General features: G+C 39.1%; 1 protein-coding gene across 4 annotated transcripts in view; it reads right to left on the bottom strand.

Moving 5' to 3' along the window:
- The window catches only part of CFAP47 (cilia and flagella associated protein 47), a 548,331-nt gene that overhangs the window by 363,379 nt on the left and 162,700 nt on the right, over positions 1-22,252 (bottom strand). For all 4 annotated transcript variants that reach the window (XM_056556158.1, XM_056556159.1, XM_056556156.1 and 1 more), the window contains exons 32-36: positions 17,605-17,686; positions 12,388-12,525; positions 9,091-9,277; positions 1,469-1,566; positions 1,262-1,378 (exon numbers count right to left, since the gene is read on the bottom strand). In XM_056556158.1, the coding sequence (XP_056412133.1) occupies positions 1,262-1,378; positions 1,469-1,566; positions 9,091-9,277; positions 12,388-12,525; positions 17,605-17,686 (622 nt within the window). The remainder of the gene's footprint in view (positions 1-1,261; positions 1,379-1,468; positions 1,567-9,090; positions 9,278-12,387; positions 12,526-17,604; positions 17,687-22,252) is intronic.

Consider the following 22,252-nt stretch of genomic DNA (forward strand, 5'->3'; position numbering starts at 1 on the left):
GGAAGATTATTAATAAAATTTGTATTTTAATTGGAGTGGTGTAGCTCTATATTTTTCTTTTGGTATACATAGCTCAGATTACAGGTACAGCCAAGGCTTTCTCTTCATCTCCTAAAAATAGCACATGCTAAGCTCAGCACCAATATTATGTGTTCTGTCCTGATTTAGCTGTTACCAGAGACATAGTTCCCTTCTCAACAGGCAGTGGACAGTAGATTAAAAGCAAGGGAAACACCTAATGGCCAAGATTTTAGAGCTGTTTTTTGGGGGTAAGAAGTCAAATGAAATGAAATGATAGTGAACATTAAAAGTGCAGATATCATAATTATATTACATACTTAATCTGCATATTTTATCTCAATAGTTTTTTCATGAAAATACATATATACTTGAGTCATATTAATCACTAAGCATTTTGGTGGGATTTTCTCTTTTAACAACAATAACAATGAAACATTTTAGTTTTAGTTTATTTTATATTTTTATGTTATTAACCATTTTTTATTGTTACCCCACTGGCAAGAGCCCTGTCAGTGTGGAGATATTTCATTTTATAGTACAATGTTTTATTTTGACCTTGACCTATAGACCTTATAGACCTATAAACAAAATTATTATTTCATTATATCTGATTGTGGTCACTGATATCCAATACCTTGAGTGTCAGTTACTGTTGCTATTTAGTTTCTTTCCTTTTTACACCTGAGGTATTGGAGTTTTACCGGCTAGCTCAGACACATTGGCCCTGATTTACTATTGTAAACACAACATGTTTTCTTGGGGTGTGAGCCAGATTCTGGCACATTGCAGCAGAAATTCTGTCTGCGCCAGAATCTGCACCAGAATTGAAAAAAACCTGACCAACTCTCCATTTTACTCAGAAAACCAGAATGAAAAGGGGGCGTGGTCATTGGGGGTGGGGTGGGATGTGGTCCTCGAAAAGGGTGTGTGTTCCTGACATTTTCTAAAAATCCCAATATATTTACTAGGGTTTCCACAGAAAATGTGGTGAATTTGAGCTGAGAAAACCCCACAGATCAGAGCATGTGTAAAAAAAGTGCAAAATGTTGGGAAACCTTAGTAAATACCATGGAAAAATACTTGTAGGGAATTAAAACCCACAAAAGAAAACTACACTCCACTCTTAGTAAATCAGGGCCATTGTGTCTTTTGAGTCAGAGAACAATCATGTTTTTTCTGTTTCAATTAAAATTTACATTGTTGAAAAAAGTTACTTATCATAAGGCATTTTGAAAATCACCTGTATATCAATGTTAAGATTGATAGCCCGAAATGCATTGACTAGAATCAGGCAATTGTGCAGGCACTGCTCTGGGGTCTCAGGGTTGGTGTACATATTGATGAAATGAGTGGAAATCTGAAAAAAATAAAAATAAACCAAGAGTTTATTTTAAAGAGACCTTCACAAAGGACAACACATACTGTGCTGACTATTATGCTTACTCACAAGATATGGACAATATGCTGCCACCTGAGTAGCGAGAACAAGCCCATCTAAAAGGTCTTTATCAAAGTTCATAATCCATCTTGTGGGTGGTATGTCACCTAGATATAAAAATGAAGCATACTTAAGTATAAAATTATTAACATTTTATACTAAATTGCTGCCAACAATATTATTATAACAGTATATAAAAACACGGCCCGCCAGAGTGAAAGAGCTTTACAACTTTCCATTTTCCCCAAAAGAGTCCCCCCCCCCCCCCCCCCCCCCCCCCCCCGTCATGGTTCCAGGTCCAAAAGGACATAAGCAAGTAGATCTACCAGATTCTATACTGTTTTAATAAATATATCAAGGAAAACATTATGTGCTAGAAGCTGCATGGGGAAAGGAAACCCTAATATCACTGCAATGTGGCAATACAGGAAAATTTTAAAAGTATGCTAATTCCTTATAAAAAAAATGTCACCCTAAGGTTTTACTATAATCTGTAAAGTACTTAAACAGTATTCACATAAGGAGGCCAGTGTTGGTAAAAGGTTTTCCCTAGCAATAACAAATGCCACCATTTTAAAATGTTTTCATCTATTAAGAGTACAGCTCACTCTCTGCTCTCTTCACGCGAGGGAAGTAAACACAGTTGAGACTTATTTTTATCCTCACGTCACAGATTTTCCCATGAAATCCAGCAGGTATGTTCATAGAAATATATAATATAATAAAACTATCATCCCTGGTATGCATGTAACATTTCTATATCACACTTCATGGTCACAGCATGACTTTCAGTCTTATGATGCTGAAGATCACTACCGCTGGTTCTTTCAACCCGATAAAAGGAATATCTGGGGCATGGAAGCAACAGAGGTGGCACCAGTAATGGCCACGGTAGCTGTAGCAGTAATGGGTAAACCCTTCCCTTAAACCAAAAGGGAGATCTGAGGTACATCAGTTACAGGGGTATTATCAGTACTGGCCATGGTTGCTGTAGAAGTGAGAAGAAGAACAGACTATCCTTTTGTCAAGGGATCACCCTACTGATGGCTGGCTACGTAGACAACATCCTGTAAACCTCTCCTCTGGAATTGAGGGAGGTCTTACTGCCTAAAGCTCAAGGCACTTGCTGGATTAAAGTGGTTGTCTAGTTTCACAACAATTTTAGCTATTGGTTTGGGATGCATTACAAATAATTAAGAAGTTCATTATTTTAAGGGGGGGGGGGGGTCAAAAGTGCTGACGGCTGAACGGTTGAACAATTATAGATATAGTATGAGTATGCAATGCATTGGTTTTAGAAAATAAATGTTCCATAACATAAACATATTAATAATATTCTGAACACTGGGGACTGTGATCACCAGCCTTTCATTTTATAATAACTATTGTTCTCTTAATAGTATGAATAAGATAAAGCTCCTGTAGCTGTGTGAACAAAAGCAATAAGATGGCCTCAGAGAACCTTGTGTGCGAATTAAGAACCAATATCTGATATGTACACAAAACTAATTACAGGTGTCTGAATAAAAATCTAAGCTGCAACATGGCCTAGAGCCACGGCCATTCTCATAACCCTGCAATATAGGCTTAATTTGCTTATTGGTGATAACACTGGCAAGCAACAATAATAATAATGCACAAACAAATACAATTCTTTATGTACAAAATGTGTATTATCTAGTTCAACAAAGAAAATCTTGGGATGCAACAGAGTGCATTATCTCTTAACCACGAGACTCAAAAAGTCCATCTATACGGGGTCAATCTGCATAATACAGCAAGGAAAAATACTAATGATTTAAGAATAAAAATAAAAAAACAGAATTCAATTATAACACAGAAGATAAAGTAAAAACATAAAATAGAATTGCCAAAAATTCCTGTGAAGCTGTGAGTCACACAAAGCCTGAAGAAATAACAATTCTGAAAAAGCACAAAACAAAAGAATAGCAAAGTGACATGCTTGTTGTACTCCTTCAAGGCTAAATATCTGTTCATACCAAATGTTACATTTTCTTTTTTTTACCATAAAACCATGAAAGGTCAGTCGAGGATTACCATCTTAAATTGTTTATATATGCTGTGCATTCAAGGTGGTTTATATTTGAATTGTAAATGTGGTTGTTCTAAAATTGTCAGTTAACTCTTTATGTAAACATTAATATCCTATTAGTATAACTAGAGATAACTAATTTGTTTCATCTGCAGTCCTAAGAAAAGGCACCTAGTGTCTGATACCTTACAGGTGATGCCGAACTAAAAATGTATACCATGTAGAAATGGTTAGTGTATTTACAGTATCACTTTTGGTAGGCCAACAACAATGGAAGTATCATTTAAAAGGTTACCAAATACACCTCTGGACACTTACTTTAGCCATTACGTTTAAGCAATCCAGTGAAAGTAAGTAGGGATGAGCTAATCAAATCTGACGAATCCAAATTCGTTATGAATCTCAGGAAAAATTTGATTCGTAACAAATGTGAATATCTCTGCGATTCGATCGTGCTAATCGCTTCATTATACTCCATTTAGTACGGTCCAGGCTCCAGGGGCCAGGCATCTTAACCCCTTAAGGACTCAGGGTTTTTCAGTTTTTGCACTTTCGTTTTTTCCTCCTTACCTTTTAAAAATAATAACCCTTTCAATTTTCCACCTAAAAATCCATTTTATGGTTTATTTTTTGCGTCACCAATTCTACTTTGCAGTGACATTAGTCATTTTACCCAAAAATTCACAGCAAAACGGGAAAAAAAAATCATTGTGCTACAAAATCGAAGAAAAAACGCAATTTTGTAAATTTACATTTTGTAAAGAACAAGATGTGCTTTAACTGCAGACTGTCAGCTTTAATTTGAGGGTATTTACATCCAAATCAGGTGAACGGTGTAGGAATTACAACGGTTTGCATACGTGCCTCCCACTTGCTAAGGGACCAAATGTAATGGGACAATTGGCTTCTCAGCTGTTCCATGACCAGGTGTGTGTTATTCCCTCATTATCCCAATTACAATGAGCAGATAAAAGGTCCAGAGTTCATTTTAAGTGTGCTATTTGCATTTGGAATATGTTTTTGTCAACCCTCAAGATGAAATCCAAAGAGCTGTCACTATCAGTGAAGCAAGCCATCATCAGGCTGAAAAAACAAAAGAAACCCATCAGAGAGATAGCCAAAACATTAGGTGTCGCCAAAACAACAGTTTGGAACATTCTTAAAAAGAAGGAACACACCGGTGAGCTCAGCAACAACAAAAGACCCGGAAAACCAAGGAAACCAACTGTGGAGGATGACCGAAGAATTCTTTCCCTGGTTTATTTGGAATGTCTATTTTCCTTACAAGCAGAGAGCTTCAAAGTTAGAAAAATGCAAAATTTTCAAATTTTTCATCAAATTTTGGAATTTTTCACCAAGAAATGATGCAAGTATCGACGAAAATTTACCACTACTGTAAAGTAGAATATGTCTCGAAAAAACAATCTCGGAATCAAATTTATAAGTAAAAGCAAGTGACAGTGGTCAGATTTGCCAAAAATGCTCCCTTCCTTAGGTTCATAATGGGCTCCGTCCCCAAGGGGTTAAGGCCCAAATGGGCTGAGTCCTTAAGGGGTTAAGGTATATCCGGTCAAGGGTTATAGATGAGACAATGCCGGATGCGGAACAATCCCTGGCTGAGTTTGTCGCACACTGGACGCCAAGACTTCTTCTGGAGAGCCCTACCCAAGGAGGCTGCACCCTCTTGCCCCTCCACAAATTGGCAATACGTGTCTGGCGAGCTAACAAAATGGTTTATGGTTATATCGATATACCCTCAGATACTCCGTTGTGGCACAACCCAAGCTTCACACATCTTGGCGGGAACCTGGATCCGATATTTTTGGCAAAATGCAGGGGTGAATACCTTAGAACAATTATACTGTGACGACATATTGTGTTCATTTGACCAATTGCAATCCAGTCATGCTTTACCCAGACACGGTTTCTTTATATATATACAATTGTGCCACACCCTAAATGCTCAATTCCCAGTGGGAGGCCCACCCATATCTGCATTCCCGCTTATTGGGATTTTAAAATCTCAGGGATCTAGGGGTATGGTGTCCATCCTTTACACACATCTTATTCAGGCCAAGAACTGATGTTCACAATTACCGGCTATACAATATTGGCAGTCATATATTCCCAACCTTACTGGGGTTAACTAGGAGGAGATCCTATCTTCCCATATGCTAGTACCCCCGGCTGCCAATAATAAGCTTATTCAATTGAACATCATTCACTACAGTTATGTCACTCCTATCAGATTATTTAGAATGGGTTGCTCTGACTTAGATGAATGTCACTGATGTGGTGCTGCTAGAGCTGATTTTTGGCATCTCCTTTGGGCAGGCCCTCAAATTGCGGCCTTTTTGACTGAAGTCCTCTGACTTGCCACTCTTGTACAACCCTCTCCTCCAATTGACCCTCTAATATGCCTTTTTGGTGTATCGAATAAAGAAGTGTTGACACGTCATATTCGCACATTTCTGCGAGAAACTCTCTTCTTGTCCAGAAAGGCAGTTACTCTAAAATGGATGGACCTACGACCACCTACATTGTCCCAATGGCGAGCGCTTGTTAATGCAGTGATTGCCTTTTCTCATCTTGTATATAAAAACAGGAAATGCCCGGGTAAATTCCTTTCAGTGTGGGGTATTTGATGCTCCTCTCCTTTCACTCCTCTTACTCAATGCACTTATTCTATGGCCACTCCTCTTGTTCCTCTTGAGATATCTATTGGTAATTTTTCATTTTGTTCCTTTTCCCTTCTTATTTTCCATCCCCCCCTCATGTCAGTGCCTGTCCTGTCGTTAGTCTTGTGGGCTTCCTTTTCACCTTGTAACTATTATTCTGGGTGGTGTACGTTAAGATTTTAGAACCTGCTGATGCTTGATAATAGGTGGCAGTTAATCGCCCATTTCGGTTGTGTTTTATGTTATTTAATTGATTTGTAAGTTTGACATTGTGTTGGCCCTTGTGATCAGAAGACTACCTGTTGTTTTCATGCTGTAACATTACCTATGCTAATATGCTAAAAAAAAAAAAAAATCAAGAAAAATTGTTAAGTATTTTAACAGTTAAACAGACAAATATAGAAGCCACATAATAGACTTATGCCTGTTAATCCCTATTCACAGATTTTGGACCCCCCCTCAATCTCTACAATCTCCCTGTTAAAGTCTCTCAGCTGATCACAGACTGAGTCAGGACACAGCTGCGGCTGTTGATTGAGTGAGCCATCACAGCCGGTAGGGGATATGTTTTTTATTAGCTGGAAAACTCTGTACAGAAGTGAAAATATTTTTGAACATTTGAACAATGATAATTCAACAGCAATATTCCTGAGGTGCCATTTTTTTCCCCTTAGCTCAGCAGCATCCATTATTGCAGTTATGTAATCACCACTTACACTAGCAGTAAATTACAAGCATTCCTATGCAGACAGGAGATCAACTCCCTTTTAGTGCCTGATTTCCTATGAAATACATAATTACTTAATCATCTTTCCAATCCCCTCTGGCAGTTCCCTGACCAGCCCCTCATCCTTCACCAAGCGCTACCCTTCTTGCTCATCTGTATGTATAGGGTGCTGCTGTTGAGAACAATTCTGCCTTATATAAGGTAACAAGAGTGCAGTGATATAGTAGGTGAGTCCTTAAAATGATTAGCTACAGAGTCATAAACTTTCCTGACTCACACTGTCTGTCTCTGCTATATGGAAATTATCTACAAAATATATTCCTATAAATTGCAGCTACATATCTCTTGCCAGGGAGAAACCTATTACAAGCAGGCAGATTAAAACTGCAATGCACAGGAATATTGAAAACATATTTTATGCATTGGGAACAGAAGTACCATCAATATCACTTGCTGCACTCACATTAGTAGGAGAGGCATTTCAGAGGGAAAGAAGCATTTGAGATGGCAGCTAACCGGTAAATGAAACATCAACCTAATTGGGTATATACAAGAAACACAAGAGTCTCCATGTAATATAATAATAGCCTGTGCTACATTAACAAAGGAACAAAAATGCTGTAGTGCTTAACAATGACCTCCCACAGAGTAAATCCACCAGCTTCTATGAACATTTTTATTTGGTTCTGTTTATCCATTGCAACCATCATACACATGCTAAAATGTGGCTGTATAACAGCCATCTGAAAAGGTATATTGATATGATATTTTACCCTTCAGTAAGTTTCAATGTGTTGTGCATTAACCTCTACTATATACTGTGTGAGGCAGTAGATTACTATTAAAATCCCTGACACCTTTATTTCCACATCGTTCCCAGCAATGTTTGCTTGGCCTGAAACATTTGTCTGTTAGCAAACCTTTACTTCTATGGTGTGCATGAAAAGTGTAAACATCTTGAAAACCCAAAGTAAGCATCTCACAATTTTTTCATTAAGCTGGATTAAAGGTCTGATGGATTTCATCAACATCAGCTTATTTTAATAAATAGGAATTAACATACAATCCTATTTAAACTCTAACCTTTTAAATGTTAGAATTTTTTTTACATAAAATATAAAGCTTTTTTTATTGGCAAAACCTTTACACTTTTTTTTTTTTACAAGGACCTAAAGAACTCTACTAAGGAGAATATAAAATTCCATGGGCGAATATGGTAAGGCATGCAAAGTAAATAATGGACTATAATACAAACCTGTAGGTACCTTATGTGCCATGTATATGAATATTCAAATGTTGTACAGCATTATGGGGGCAAACAGGTAAGGTGACAAATGAATATCAAGATATTTTACACACATGATGACTGGCAATGTCTCAAAAAATTATGTTATTTGGGAAAAAGAGCACTCAAAGAAAACTGGAGAAAACACTGTATACTGGTATATATAATTTATGGCTCTGAGAGACTGTAAGGGCTATATCTATAAACAGAAATGTTTAAACATATACATATTTATACAAATATAATCACTTTATTAATAAGAAATATAGTAGCCAATGGCAATACAATAAAGTCACTCCTAGTGGCCTTTTTGAATGTGTAGATTGGAAAGAAAACAAAGAAAAATCGGTTAGCTGACCTTCCCCTGAGAGTACTTGTCAAAAGGTTGTCCAGCAAAACAAAAATTTGCTTTACAATTGGAGGTGGTGTGAAAATAATAAACATGCTATACTCACCTCTTCCCATTCCTCATCCTCCACTGGTCTCTGCTTCTTTCAGGTTCTGTGTTGTCCTGACCCCACAGAACCTGCCTGCTCAGTCAATCAGGGACTGAGGAAGGAAACCACTACTGGCTTAGTGGGTAGGTCTTGTGGAGTCGGACCTACACAGAACTTAGCAGAGATCAGTAGAGGACCGAAAACACTGGCACAACAGCTTTGAGGTAGCAGAGGAGGTGTGTATAGTATGTATACTATTCTAACACCATACATAATAAAAGTATCACAGGAATAGCCAACAAGCACTGAGAAGGACACTTTGGTTAAAAAGAAACATTGTGGTGTGAACCAACACAAGGAGGTAGGTCTCATTTTGAGTTGTTGTTTTTCTCCTCTCCTTTATACATTTCATAAATAGTGACACTACAACAGAACGGTTCAATTTGCTCACCTTTTTTAGAATTTCTCCACACCACTTTTCTCATCTTTTCATAGTGGACATTGAGCCAAGTAAGAAGAATTCTCTCTGATGTTGAATATATGTTGCTCGATAAAGGCTCTGAACTGATTTTTGGCATGCAATCTATCACACTGTCATCATCACTCTTTCTCTGTGTAATGCGTGAAAGGATGAACACCTGAAAAAAAAGACACAGCATTAAACACAGTCTGCTTCATTTTGATTGCTCAGAAGACATGATATTCTGAAAGAGAAAGAGAACATTTAAAAGAATAAATCAGCTAAAAAGTAAAAAAAGAAAAGAAAAGAAAATGTACTGACAGTTACTTTCTATTAATTGCACAATTTTTGAAAATGTTTTATTGTTTATGTAGCACTTTCATGTTCTGCAACACTGTACACAGAATGTGTCAGCTCTTATCAATCACTGACCGTAATGAGAGTCAAAATTTAAAGGAAACCTTTCAGAATGTTTTTGCCTCCCATACCAGAATCAGGTTGTCATGATAACAATAATGTAACAGTTACATCTACGTACAGGATCTAACAAAGATACTTAATTGTAGACAACCACTTTAAATCTGCTTGTGTGTTTTCTTTTTCTTTTAGCAGTTAGATCTTATTTACAATTTGTCATATCACAAAAGGGTTTTAATTATATTCATTGCTAGACTACACTTTACATATTTGTGTATTAGCCTATGTATGACTAAATACACAGAGAGGTGTTACAGTATACCTAAGTATGCCCTAACAACAGGCAATATGACAATAAAGCCCCAGAACCCTTAATAGTACCACAGTTTGTTCACAAAAGGCCCGGATTGTATCACAAGTCATCACTATGCGGCTTGCAAAGGGGGCTCAGGCTCTCTTTTTGTTTCTCTTATGTGCAGTATTTCTTTAGATGTAAATGGGGTTTAATGGCAGACATCACAGGATATTACAGCTCTACAGCAAATACTGTAGTTCATCACTATTTGGGAATGCATACACACTGATGTACAATTACTAAATCTTACTGCCATTAATTTGGTAAGACAATAAGTAGAGGGAATTTCTACACTACTCCCTTGAAAATTACTATGTCATACAATATGCTGTAGAGCCAGATTTGCTCTTGTTCATCAGTCTGACAGCAGATAATCCTTGACACAGAAATGCATATAACTGTGAAGCTGTAAACTCTAAAGATAAGTGACAGAGAGGCCTCTCTATTTCCCTAAGCACATGACTCCTCATAATGACAAGCAGATTTGCAGCTTGTAAGAAATGTTCACTGGACATAGCTATGTGGGCCACATTACCACATTAATCATTTAGTTGGCTTTTATTATTTAGTTGCCACTACTATTTGTTGTTTGGACATTAAAAGGGTATTCCTATTAATTTTAGAACCACCTTGAAGTTCTGCTGTGTGTAAAATAACAAACCACAGCATGCTTACCTTGCCTGGTCCAATGCAGACGCTCCAGAATGCATCACTCAGTGCCGTCACTGAGGCTGGAGTAGATTTGTAACCATTAGCAAAGCATGAAAACTGTGTTGTAAGGGTAAGTAAATACAGGTACCAGGCCAGGCTAAAGTGTCGGTGCGGGATCAGGTGAGATGAGTATGGTGCCGGTTGTTTTTAACACAGACAGGAAGCTGCAGTGTGGTTTAAAAGGGAATCTTTCACCAGATATATGCTATCCTATCCGAGGGCAGCATAAGCCTGATGACAGGGACCCAGAGTGAAACACCATTTTACATTTCTCTGTCAGGAACATATAAGTGAAGAAATCACTGTAAATCATTGTGACTACTGAGAGAGTGCAGACTCAGTAGTCCTCAATATTTATGAGCAGCCGCTCCTGCCTGCCCACCTGCCAGTTATTGGCAGCATTCTGCCTGTTTGACCAGTACTCTGCCATTGGGTGGGTGGTCTGCAGCCGCTGCTCATGCCTTCCAATATGGTAACCTAAATCTGGAAATTCAGACTGATGATTTGTTCTATATCTGAGCAGCAGCTAAATGTTAGGAAATTTTTAAAGATGACTATTTTTAAAGACAACCACCCAACAACCACCCAACTCAGTAGGGACTCATTAGGATTATAGGTTGAACTTGATGGACTCTGGTCTTTTTTCAACCTTATAAACTATGTTACTATGTTACTATTTAGAGAGTTGCATAATTTTGTACACAGGAAACAAATAAACAATAAAAAAAATCAGTGCAAGGGTGTACTTTAAAGACAGTACTTTAATTTAAAGGGGTACTCCCCCCCTAGACATCTTATCCCCTATCCAAAGGATAGGGGATAAGATGTCTGATTGCGGGGGTCCCACCACTGGGGACCCCCACAATATAGCATACGGCACCCACCTGTTTCTGCTCCGGAAGTGCTGAAGGGTCTGGGTCCCAACCACCGGAACGGAAGTCCGTGACGTCACGACTCCGCCCCCGTGTGACGTCACGCCCCATCCCCTCAATGCAAGTCTATATGAGGAGGTGTGACGGCCGTCACGGACTCTCCCATAGACTTGCATTGAGGGGACGGGGCGTGACGTCACACGGGGGCGGAATCGTGACGTCATGAACTTTCGTTCCGGTGGTCGGGACCCAGACCCTCCAGCACTTCCGGAGCAGAATCAGGTGGGTGCCAAATGCTATATTGCGGGGGTCCCCAGTGGTGGGACCCTCACAATCACACATCTTATCTCCTATCCTTTGGATAGGGGATAAGATGTCTAGGGGTGGAGTACCCCTTTAAAGAGGTTATGCAGAAATTTAAAAACAGCTAATTTATTATCACAGCTTGTGTGTGGTAATACAACTTGGCACCATTCACTTCTATGGAATTGAGCTGCAATATCACACACAACCTGGGAACAGATGTGGTGCTATATCTGGAAGAAATAAGTTCTTTTTTTCTAATCCTGGATAACCCCATTAATTTATCTTGGCATCACTGGGATCGTGTTAGATTATTAGATATTCTACAGAAACAGCTTAGCTAGTGCTGCTATGTTGTTTATGGAAATTCCATTAACAGCAGCTACATAAACTGTGCAAAGAGTTTTCAGCTTCCCGACCAAGCAGGCTGGGGGACCTTGATCTCGAGCAATCAGACATTTATGGCACATCTTAAGGACATACCATAAATGTCCACATGGGAATACCCCTTTACTGCACTATTTTAAACTTTTTCTAAACAAGCATGTCAAATTGTTAAACAGCTAGTTTGTATCTACTGTATAAATCTATAAACTGTAAATCACTGTTAATTATTAATTGGTTTCTTACCTTGTATATCTGCAAGAGTATGTCTGTCCATACACGTTTACTTACAGACTGAAATGCGCTATTATTTATATGAAGCAAATTGTTTTCTGTAAAATTTGTAGTTTTTTTGTTTGAATTCTGAAGTTTCTGAATCTGAACCTTAAAAAGAAAAAGAACACTTAACTACCAGTAAGGGGAAATAAGACTGAGTGTCACTGCTTGTTCTGTGGGTGTTGTACTATGTCAATTCAATTTGTTAAACAAACTGACTTCCCACTGGAATTTTATATAAGGCTAATGCAATCTGATGCATAGTGAGGTTAAAAAAAATTTTGTGCTTTGGCTGTATGAGTGTACCAAATAATTTTACCATCTACATAAAGTAATGCATGGTGGCTGGAGTGTAAGATAATGTAAAAGAAAATATACAATAATGGTAAATAAAATATTCACAAAGGCTTAAATAAAGCCTAAACTGATGTAACTACAGATGCAGCAAACTTCAAATTGACATTTAAAGGGGTTATCTGACAGACAATATTTTTTATGAAGATGCTCAGGGTCTCTTTCATAAAAAAAAAAAAAAAAAAAGCTGTAAAATTTGCCCAATTTGTCAATTGTCACTCAGAGGATTACTGATCGCAGTGGTGTCCTGCCTCATGCATTGAGTGGCTGATATATTGGGCGCCAGCACTAGTAAAAGAAGTGCAGCTGATACCGGGGCTAGGCCGAATGCATCAATTGCCATTCATCCAATCACTGGCTGAGGCAGGAGCCTGCTGTGGGTAGTGATTAGCTGAGCGGCAATTGATGCATTCGGCCCAGCCCCGGTTTCAGCTGCACTTCTTTTACTAGTGCTGGCGCCCAATACTAAGTGTTATTCTTAGTATTAAAGGGGTACTCCGGTGAAAACCTTTTTTCTTTTAAATCAACTGGTGGCAGAAAGTTAAACATATTTGTAAATTACTTCTATTAAAAAATCTTAATCCTTCCAGTACTTATTAGCTGCTGAATGCTACAGAGGAAATTCCTTTCTTTTTGGAACACTGATGACATCACGAGCGCAGTGCTCTCTGCTGACATATCTGTCCATTTTAGGAACCATGCATAGCAGATGTATACTTAGGGCAGCATGGTGGCTCAGTGGTTAGCACTGCTGCCTTGCAGTGCTGGGGACTTGGGTTCAAATCCCACTAAGGACAACAATAAATAAAGTGTTATTATAATAACATCAGCAAAGAGAACTGTGCTCGTGATGTCATCAGAGAGCATTCCAAAAAGAAAAGAATTTCCTTTGTAGTATTCAGCAGCTAATAAGTACAGGAAGGATTAAGATTTTTTAATAGAAGTCATTTACAAATATGTTTATCTTTCTGCCACCAGTTGATTTAAAAGAAAAAAGGTTTTCACCGGAGTACCCCTTTAATGCTTTCATAACCAAGGGTTACCTTAAAGAGATAACTACTTTATGTTCTTATGTGAGTTCTAAATATTTGATAACTATTTGGTTTGTTATTTATTGAAACCAGGGGATAATTGTGGCACTGTGAGTACCTGTACTGTACATTTTAGTGTTTTTAAGATTTTTTTTTCAACTGTTTGTGCTTTCTTTGTTTCAATAAAATTACTTTTTGACATTGATACAAAAACATTTTGTGCATGCATTAATTCATATGTAATATTTATGGGGTATTGTAGGTTACATAACCATCATAACATTAGTAATCAAACAAAATAACTCTAAAATAGATTTTGTTGACTCTAGACATTACTGTTGTGTTCTTTGTTCTATGTTTTGGCTCTTAATGATAGACACAGGACTGATTCCAAATTGCATCTAATAGCCACCTATTATGAGAAAGTACATGCCGGTTGCAGGCATCAGTCTTCTGTCTCAATCCCTGCTGCTGGTCTATGTATAAATTCAAACATAAACAGCTGGTAACAAAAGCTAAGAATCAAGAGCTCTTTCCTCGTAATTTTAGTGTTTGTCACTAGAACATTAGAAAAAATTTTTGTTACCGGCATATAACTAAATCAAGAGCTCTTTCCTCGTAATTTTAATGTTTGTCACTAGAACATTAGAAATTTAGTTACCGGCATACAGTCCTTGTAAAAGAATATCAGAGGATATTTTTAGAGGAGTCAGGTAGTGAAAATTGCTTGATACAGTCTATAGGGAAGTATTAGTGGCTACATGTTGTTGTTTTTTTCATCTCAAACAAATAGCCAGCATTACATTAGTGTAACATAAATGCATAGACATTTTCTGTAGAACAGATTGTAGAACATGAAGTATTTCTGCGACAGTAGAAGCAATTTATTGTATATACTCGAGAATAAGCCGACCCGAGTATAAGCCGAGACCCCTAATTTCAACCCAAAATTCCAGGAAAAGTTATTGACTCGAGTATAAGCCTAGGGTGGGAAATACATCATCCCCCCTGTCATCATCCAGACCCCCATCATTAACATCCTCATCATCATCACCGCCTGTCATCATCCAGACCCTCCTCATCATCACCTGTCATTATCCCCTTGTCATCATCCCACACCCCCCCTTCATCATCCCCTTGTCATCATCCCCACCCCCCTTCATCATCATCCCACACACCCCCCTTCATCATCCCCACCCCCCTTCATCATCCCCTTGTCATCATCCCCACCCCCTTCATCATCCCCTTGTAATCATCCCACACCCCCCCCCTTCATCATCCCCTTGTCATCATCCCACACACCCCCCTTCATCATCCCACACCCCCCTTCATCATCCCACACCCCCCCCTTCATCATCCTCTTGTCATCATCTGCCCGCAGTGGTCTTCAACCTGCGGACCTCCAGAGGTTTCAAAACTACAACTCCCAGCAAGCCCGGGCAGCCATCGGCTGTCCGGGCTTGCTGGGAGTTGTAGTTTTGAAACCTCCGGAGGTCCGCAGGTTGAAGACCACTGCGGCCTTCGACATCATCCAGCCCCCTCTCGCCCCCCTTTAGTTCTGTACAGTACTCACCTCCGCTCGGCGCTGGTCCGGTGCTGCAGGGCTGTCCGGAGAGGAGGTGGTCCGGTGGGATAGTGGTTCCGGGCTGCTATCTTCACCGGGGAGGCCTCTTCTCCGCGCTTCGGGCCCAGAATAGAGGCGTTGCCTGGACGATGACGCAGAAGTACGTTGGCAATGAACGTACCTCTGCGTCGTTGTCAAGGCAACCTGACTATTCTGGGGCCGAAGCGCTTAGAAGAGGCCTCCCCGGTGAAGATAGCAGCCCGGAACCACTATCCCACCGGACCACCTCCTCTCCGGACAGTCCTGCGGCACCGGACCAGCGCCGAGCGGAGGTGAGTACTGTACAGAACTAAAGGGGGTGAGAGGGGGCTGAATGATGTTGAAGGCCGCAGTGGTCTTCAACCTGCGGACCTTCGGAGGTTTCAAAACTACAACTCCCAGCAAGCCCGGACAGCCGATGGCTGCCGGGGCTTGCTGGGAGTTGTAGTTTTGAAACCTCTGGAGGTCCGCAGGTTGAAGACCACTGCGGGTGGAGAGTTCACTCGAGTATAAGCCGAGGGGGGTGTTTTCAGCACGAAAAATCGTGCTGAAAAACTCGGCTTATACTCGAGTATATACGGTATGCTTTTTAGTGTGTTCAATTTCTTTTTCAAAAGGTTAGCTTTGTAGCAGAAATGCTGAACTTCCTTAAAATATATAGTTACAGTTGGAAGTTAGGAGGAGCAAGGCTGGAAAAATTATCTCTACACATTTAGGGTACGTTCACATGTGCATATTGTTGTATATCTGCAGCAGAAAATACACACGTGTGAACGCACCTTTAGGGCTTGTTCACATGAGTGGAATTAGTTTCAAACTCGCAGCTGGAAACCCGCTGCGCTTTTGAAATTAAATCCGCTTGTGTGAACGAGCCCTTTGGGTGTATTCACATGTACAGTTTCCTGTGCATTTTGATGCACAGGATTTGAAGCTGCAGATTTCAAATGGAAACGCCTGGGCAGTTTCAAATCTGCAGCTTCAAATCCTGCGCATGAAATATGCGCAGGATACTGTACATGTGAATACACCCTTAAAGGGAGTTTCCCATGTCAGGCATTTACTGATATGCTATAAAAGTGTGTTCAGTTGGGATGCAGATATTATATGTATAAAAGGCCTTAACGTTTATTTAACAAGCATATCTGGTAACTTGGATGAATAAACTTCATTCACTTTTGAATATTTTCTAAAGTCCCAAAGGAGACAGGTGTTTGGTGATGGCTTATTCTCAAATCCCCCTATTGAGAACCCATGCATATTGGGACCTTTTTGTGCAGTTACTTTTTATTATTGCCGAAGGAAGATAGACAAACATTTTTCCCTATAACTTTCATAGACAATAGAGTGGAGAACGACCCAACATGGGCTTATCTCTGATGGGAATGAGGCATCTTTTGGGTCTCAGTGGTCGGACCCCATTAACCGACATTTATGGAACATCAAAACAATATGCAATAAATGTCTGTGATTGATAAACCCCATCCCTATTAAGGTATGGCCTCTGCTGCCAGAATATGCATTTAGGTATGGGGGCTGGATGATGTCGAAGGCCGCAGTGGTCTTCAACCTGCAGACCTTCGGAGGTTTCAAAACTACAACTCCCAGCAAGCCCGGACAGCCGATGGCTGCCCGGGCTTGCTGGGAGTTGTAGTTTTGAAACCTCAGGAGGTCCGCAGGTTGAAGACCACTGCGGGTGGAGAGTTCACTCGAGTATAAGCCGAGGGGGGTGTTTTCAGCCCGAAAAATCGTGCTGAAAAACTCGGCTTATACTCGAGTATATACGGTATGCTTTTTAGTGTGTTCAATTTCTTTTTCAAAAGGTATGGCCTCTGCTGCCAGAATATGCATTTAGGTATGGTTGCTAAAGTGATCCAAGGAAATTGTGATGATAACTTGAGAAAGTAAATGGGGCAATCAGAAATGACCAATAAGAATATCTGTGATATTCCATTATTTCTAAGTAAGGAAACCCTTCACCAAGTAAGCAATAAGCATCAGAAATAAATGTAGACTATTTAAAAGGTTTCCCTATTTTATTGTAAGGCTTCTTTCTACTACACTTTTTTTTACTAAAAAACATACCTACCAAGTACAATAATAAGATGAGTGAGAATGCTCAGTGAAAAATGCATAAAGTAAAAAACAAGTAAATATTTATTGCCATTCTTTACATATGTTTTAAGGTTACAAAGTCAATACCTGTATTTGAATCCATCTTTCATAATCCAGAGGTTCAAAAAGATATTCAGGTTTTATGTGAGAAAGAGAGGCTCCTTGGCTTCTGTTTAGGACACATAAAGACATTTTTAAACTGTGGGTACAAAATATAAAGTAGTAATTCTAAAGAATGATTTAGCTCACACATATGCTAAAAACTAGCTGAAAACACAGACTTCAAAAGAACCTTCTGACCATATAATGTGCATGGAGGTGTCCAGACCCTGTTGGCAGATGTAGGAGGGAAAAAAGGGGCATACATGTTACATTTCAACATGCCTGATCCTTTCTTCTCAAGGTTATTAAACTGAGAGATGGCACACAATTGTTAAGTGGTGACTGGAAGGAAATCATTTTTTCTCATTCAAATAATTATTACACAGTGGAACGAAGATAGAAAAATGTCCGCACTCACCAAGCCGTATCAAATGATTCGCTTTATTGGATTCTTCAGATATCCATGAAAAAGCATAAGACAAAAACACCCGAGTGCAGGGAGGGGGAGCACCTCCGAGCAGGGAGACTAGGAGCGGCTGTCAGGAACAACAGCACCGTTTCGCGTTATTCACGCATCTTCCGGTTCCATGGAAGAAAAATGTTTTTAAATCAACTGGCTCCAGAAAGTTAAAGGGGTACTCCAGTGGAAAATATTTTTTTTTAAAACAACTGGTGCCAGAAAGTTAAACAGATTTGTAAATTACTTCCAGTACTTCTTGGCAGCTGTATGCTACAGAGAAAATGATTTTCTTTTTGAATTTCTTTTTTTCTTTTGTCCACAGTGCTCTCTGTTGACACCTAATGCCCGAATCAGGAACTGTCCAGAGCAGGAGAAAATCTCCATTGCAAACCTATGTTGCTCTGGACAGTTGCTGACACGGACAGAGGTGTCAGCAGAGAGCACTGTGGACAATACAAAAAAGAAATTCAAAAAGAAAAGAATTTCCTCGGTAGAATAAAACTCTTAAGAAGTACAGAAAGGATTGAGATTTTTAAATTATAGTAATTTACAAATCTGTGTAACTTTCTGGCACCAGTTCATTAAAAAAAAGAGTGCTCTCCGCTGACACCTCTGTGTCTCAGGAACTGCCCAGAGTAGGAGCAAATCCACATAGCAAACCTCTAATGCTTCGGACAGTTCCTGAGACAAGCAGAGGTGTCAGCAGAGCACTGTTGTCAGAAAGAAAAGAACAACTCAACTTCAGCAGCTGATAAGTACTGGCAGGATTAAGATTTTTTTTATAGAAGTAATTTACAAATCTGTTTAACTTTCTGGAGCCAGTTGATATAAAAAAAAACAAAAAACTTTTTTTCCTGGAATACCCCTTTAATATCACCCGTGCCTGCAAGTTTTTCAACAGGTCACATAGAATCCAAGTGATCAAAATCTCAATGCAGTCCTCTAGTACACAGTACTGGATTCTGTATGCATACAGTCTGTGTTGTGGGCATGAGGCCTGATGTTACTAGGTGAAGAACTACAGGGTAGTTACTGTACTGTCATAGCAACCATTCAGATAAAAAGATACCGGTGGCTTAAGGGATATTGTAACCACACACATTAAATATAAATCTATAGACATGATTCAGAAGTATATTTTATTTAATGCCACTAATTGGACACTACATTCATTTTCTATTAAACTCTATCACTAAAAAGGAAACTATTTCAAAGATTTTTTTTTACCATTGTAAGGACAAAAGCTTTTAAGAATCATTTTATCAAATATATCAATAATATGTGGCTGTTGCTCAGGGGATAAAACAGCTATAAACTAAAGGAAATAAAAATGCCATTATGCCAACTATAACAGATTCAACTAAAAAGCATTCTTACATACATCTGACTCAGTAAAGTGCCTTGTCAAGTAAAAAATGAGTGTTCTTCTCCCTCAAATCACTCCTAGACAATTTATCACACATTAAAGGTCCATTAGATGTTTATTGCTTGTAGCGTCTGCTTAAGTGATGTCAATTAGTTTTCATAATTGATCCAGCCAAGATTTTCGTTGACTACCAGACTAAGATGTCCACTTCAATTAATTCCTGAACATTCTAATGATGGCTGTCAACACAAACACGTCAGGTGCACTTATTCCTATTTAAGAGAAAACTCTTTTTTTTGTTCTAAGACCAGACAGATGGTGAACAGACAGACAGAAGGAGAAAGCCCTAGCGAGATTTACCAGCTGCTTTTTAGCTGCCCTATCTGTCATGATCTATATTAAAGATTGATTTCTAACATGTATTGCTATACATCTATAGACACATTTATTTATTTGGAAAGGGTGGACATATTCTGTATATCCAATTTTTTTTTAACTAATCCAATGAACTGAAATATTCTTCCAGTGAAGAATAGTTTCAAAGACCAGACAAACTCAACATCTACTTCCCTTTTCTTCTACAAAGAGGAATCTTATAGGGCATCTAAATAAGGCTATAATAATATCTATTTACTGCTAATGTAAAGTTGTGACAGAATCCTGGGTCATTTGAAGGGTACTCCGCCCTCAGACAGGTTATCCTCAATCCAAAGGATAGGGGATAACATGTCTGATCACGGGGGGTCCGGAGATCTCCTAGCCAGCACTGCAGCGTTACGAACATAGAAGCCTGGGGCTTCCATGTTTGAGACATCATGCCACGCCCCCTCCATTCATGTCTTTGGGAGGGGGCATGGCAGCTATGTACTAGGCTTCTGTGTTCCTAACGCCGCAGTGCCGGCCTGAAGATTGCTGGGGGTCCCAGCGGCTGGACTACCCACGATCAGACATGTTATCCCCTTTCCTTTGGATAGATGATAACATGCCCAGGGGCAGACTACCCCTTTAAGCTTTGGCTCAGGACACCTGTGGGATAGGCCCATCCCTTTCCAGGGCTATTGGAAACTATGGCTCTTTTCATTTTTGAGTTAGACGTTTCTTCCCTGCTCTTGCAGTTTTCGAAAATTGCAGCATGATAAGACTATGGTGTTTTTCTCGGCGTTTCTCTTCAATAGAAGTTTATAGTAGTGAAAAACCTCCAAGAAAAACATTGTAGATAACAGCATCTACTGGTAGATAGTAGTGCATCCGACCCTTAAGGCTGTGAAAAACTGCCACAGGGTATAAAATTGGCGTTTTCAAAAAAATAAAAAGTTGCCAGAAAAAACACTAGAAAACCTGCAGAAATACTGCAAAAGAAATTTGCCAGGAGTTATTCTGGTGTTTTCGTTCAGGTGGAAAAACACCAAAAAAGAGAACAAGTGGAAACCTAGCCTTATGCTTGCTGGGAGCCTGTACTGTGGTCTCAAATCTGTGCTCCAGAATTACAGGTTGCCTATTATCTATAGTGTACATGTATTCTAGGATTATGACTCCAAGCATAAACATGGTGGGGTTTTACTCCAATAGTTAAAATATGCTGTACTCAGGATACATTGTTAATTTGATAAGGCAGTATAAATGACAGATACTGCAGTGGTTGTATTAGTCCAGTGATGCAGATGCAAAATCTTAGGATGTTGCAGAATCTTGTAATACCTTTTTTTATTGGACTAACAGTATTTTGTAACGCAAGCTTTCAGGATTCCTTGATAAAGGAGAATTCCCGAAAGCTTGTCTTTACAAAACATTGTTAGTCCAATAAAAAAGGTATTACAAGATTATGCAGCATCCTATGAGATATATATATATATATATATATATATATATATATATATATATGTGTATATCCACAGGAAGAACATACAAACTCCTTGCAGATGCCCCCAGTGCCGCAAGGCAATAGTGCTAGCCACTTAGTCATTTTGGAGGAGCATGTGTTGGAATAGCCAGGAAGAGGTCTGTGTGTACAGTTGATGGGAGTTTTACTAGAAGGATTCTAGGGCAGAGACAGGGCAGTACTGGGCAGATCACAGAGCAGAGACTACAGACTAGCCTCTTACCATGCTGAGTATGATGGGAGAGGAGGCAGGAAGAGGAAATGTAGCAAGTAAACATGCAGGGCAGAACTGCACATAGCTGTATTATTGCAGGAGCAAGACCAAAGATCAGAAAAGCATAAATGGGGACATTTGTCTAGTCATCTGCTATACAGCTGGATGTTTTTTTTTTTTTTTTTATTCATTAAGGAAAACCCTCTTAAACATATCCATAGGACATAATTGACATACAGTTGGGTGGTATGTGCCGTTATACTTATTTTCCCTAGTCTTTAAAAAAAAAAAAAAGGTAGTAGACTATACGAGATTCTGTAAATGTATACCACACAGTGTCCTTTTTACTAAGTAAGTAAACTGTATGGCCAAATAAAATAAACAAAGGAGGTATGAACAGAGCCTAAGCCAAGAGCTACAGGCTACCATTTGGTCACTTAAAACAAGACTGTTAAATGCCAAAGATATCAAGCACTTAGAGATTCTGTAAAAACTTAAAATAAATATAAATATACACCAAAATGGACATTGTGTGATGTGTTTTTTGTCAATTAAGCCTTACTCATTACATCATTATACTATAGTACAGCTTCATTGCAAAAACACATCACACCTGAGTCCATTTTGGTGTATATGTGCTCCTTACAATAAAGATATAAACTTTTTACCAGATCCCTAGATTGGACTTTCTTGTTTCTTTGGCATTTGGTCAAG

The sequence above is a fragment of the Hyla sarda genome, chromosome 2 (genome assembly GCF_029499605.1).
Source record: "Hyla sarda isolate aHylSar1 chromosome 2, aHylSar1.hap1, whole genome shotgun sequence".
Lineage (NCBI taxonomy): Eukaryota > Metazoa > Chordata > Amphibia > Anura > Hylidae > Hyla > Hyla sarda.